General features: G+C 47.8%; 1 protein-coding gene across 1 annotated transcript in view; it reads right to left on the bottom strand.

Moving 5' to 3' along the window:
- Nucleotides 1-2,138, bottom strand: part of akt2l (v-akt murine thymoma viral oncogene homolog 2, like) — a 27,471-nt gene that overhangs the window by 12,007 nt on the left and 13,326 nt on the right. Inside the window, exons 3-4 of the mRNA XM_016250785.1 lie at nt 2,023-2,138; nt 1,838-1,949 (exon numbers count right to left, since the gene is read on the bottom strand). The exon at nt 2,023-2,138 is cut by the window's right edge and continues 13 nt beyond it. Of these exons, the coding sequence (XP_016106271.1) occupies nt 1,838-1,949; nt 2,023-2,138 (228 nt within the window). The remainder of the gene's footprint in view (nt 1-1,837; nt 1,950-2,022) is intronic.

Here is a 2,138-nt window from a genome sequence, read left to right as displayed (position 1 = left end):
ATTTATTTGATCCCCTGCTGATTTTGTAAGTTTGCCCACTTAAATTTTTATGGTAGGTTTATTTTAACGTACAGAGACAGAATATCAACCAAAACATCCAGAAAAAACACATTATATAAAGGTTAGAAATCGATTTGCATTATAGTGAGTGAAATAAGTATTTGATCCCCTACAGATTGGTTATGTGCCCATGTGGAAGCTCGTTAGGTGTTTAAGACACCTGTCCACACAATCTGTATCTTCGATTCCAACCTCTCCCTCCACCATGGGCAAGACCAAAGAGCTGTTAAAGCATGTCAGAGACAAGATTGTAGATCTGCACACGGCTGGAATGGGCTACAAGACCATCAGCAAGAAGCTTGGTGAGGTGGAGACAACTGTTGGTGCGATTATTCGGAAATGGAAGAAATACAAAACAACCATCAATCGGCCTCGGTCTGGAGCTCCGTGCAAGATCTTGCCTCATGGGGTAAGGATGATCATGAGAAAGGCGAGGGATCAGCCTCGAACTACACGGGAGGAGCTTGTTAATGATCTTAAGGCAGTTGGGACCACAGTCACCAAGCAAAACATTGGTAACACACTACGCTGCAATGGACTGAAATCCTGCAGCACCCGCAAGCTCCCCCAGCTCAAACTTTAAACAGGCCTGTACATCTAAATGATTCAGAGAAGACTCGGGAGAAAGTGTTGTGGTCAGACGAGACCAAAATTGAGCTCTTTGGCATTAACTCGACTCGCCGTGTTTGGAGGGAGAGAAATGCTGACTATGACCCCGAGAACACCATCCCTACAGTCGAGCACGGAGCTGGAAACATTATGCTTTGGGGCTGTTTTTCTGCTAAGGGTACAGGACGGCTTCAGCGCATTGAGGGGCAAATGGACGGGGCCATGTACTATAAAATCTTGGACGAGAACCTCCTTCCCTCAGCCAGAACACTGAAGATGGGTCATGGACGGGTCTTCCAGCATGACAATGACCACCAAGGCAACAAATGAGTGGCTCAAGAAGAAGCACATTAAGGTCATGGAGTGGCCTAGCCAGTCTCCAGACCTCAATCCTGTAGAAAATCTGTGGAGGGAGCTGAAACTTTGAGTTGCCAAACGACAGCCAAGAAACCTTAAGGATTTAGAGAGGATCTGTAAAGAGGAGTGGATCAAAATCCCTCCCGAGATGTGTGCAAACCTGCTGACCAACTACAAGAAACGTCTGACCTCTGTGCTTGCCAACAAGGGTTTTTGCACCAAGTACCAAGTCATGATTTGCTTGGGGATCAAATACTTATTTCACTCACTGAAATGCAAATCAATCTCTAACCTTTATATAATGTTTTGTGTGTGTGTGTGTGTGTGTGTGTGTGTGTGAGTGTGTGTGTGTGTGTGTGTGTGAGTTAGTGTGTGTGTGTGTGTGTGAGAGAGTTAGTGTGTGTGTGAAAGAGTTAGTGGGTGTGTGAGTTAGTGTGTGTGTGAGAGAGTTAGTGTGTGTGTGAGAGAGTTAGTGTGTAGAGAGTGAGGGAGTGTGAGAGAGTTAGTGTGTGAGAGTGTGTGTGTGTGTGTGAGAGAGTTAGTGTGTGTGTGTGTGTGAGTTAGTGTGTGTGTGTGCGTGTGTGTGTGTGAGACACTGAAGACGTAACCAAAACAGAGTGTGTGTGTGTGTGTGTGAGTGAGTGAGTGAGTGAGTGAGTGTGAGAGAGTTAGTGTGTGAGAGAGTTAGTGTGTGTGTTAGTGTGTGTGTGCGCGTGTGTGTGTGTGTGTGAGTGAGTGCGTGCGTGCGTGCGTGCGAGCGTGAGTGAGTGAGTGAGTGAGTGAGTGTGTGAGTGAGTGAGTGAGTGTTGACCTCTCCTCGCTGCTCTCCACGTGGAAGGTTCTCTCGATGACGCTTGTCCACTGCAGGCAGCGGATCATGAAGGTGTTTGGCCGTGGACGCTCGGTCTTCATCAGCTGACACTCTGGAAACACACGAGCCGTTCACACACACAGTCATACACACATCACAGCTTCAGCGGCTCCAGCTGAGCTCACCTTCCACAGAGAAGTTATTGAGCGGAGCAGAGCTCTGATCCGTCAGCTCCGGCTTCTCCTTATAGCCCATGAAGGATCCGTCACTCTTCAGGATGAAGTAGCGCGGCCTCCAGGTC

This window comes from Sinocyclocheilus grahami, unplaced genomic scaffold, assembly GCF_001515645.1.
Source record: "Sinocyclocheilus grahami isolate Dianchi unplaced genomic scaffold, SAMN03320097.WGS_v1.1 scaffold1007.1, whole genome shotgun sequence".
NCBI lineage: Eukaryota > Metazoa > Chordata > Actinopteri > Cypriniformes > Cyprinidae > Sinocyclocheilus > Sinocyclocheilus grahami.
This window is presented reverse-complemented; position numbering and strand designations above follow the sequence as displayed.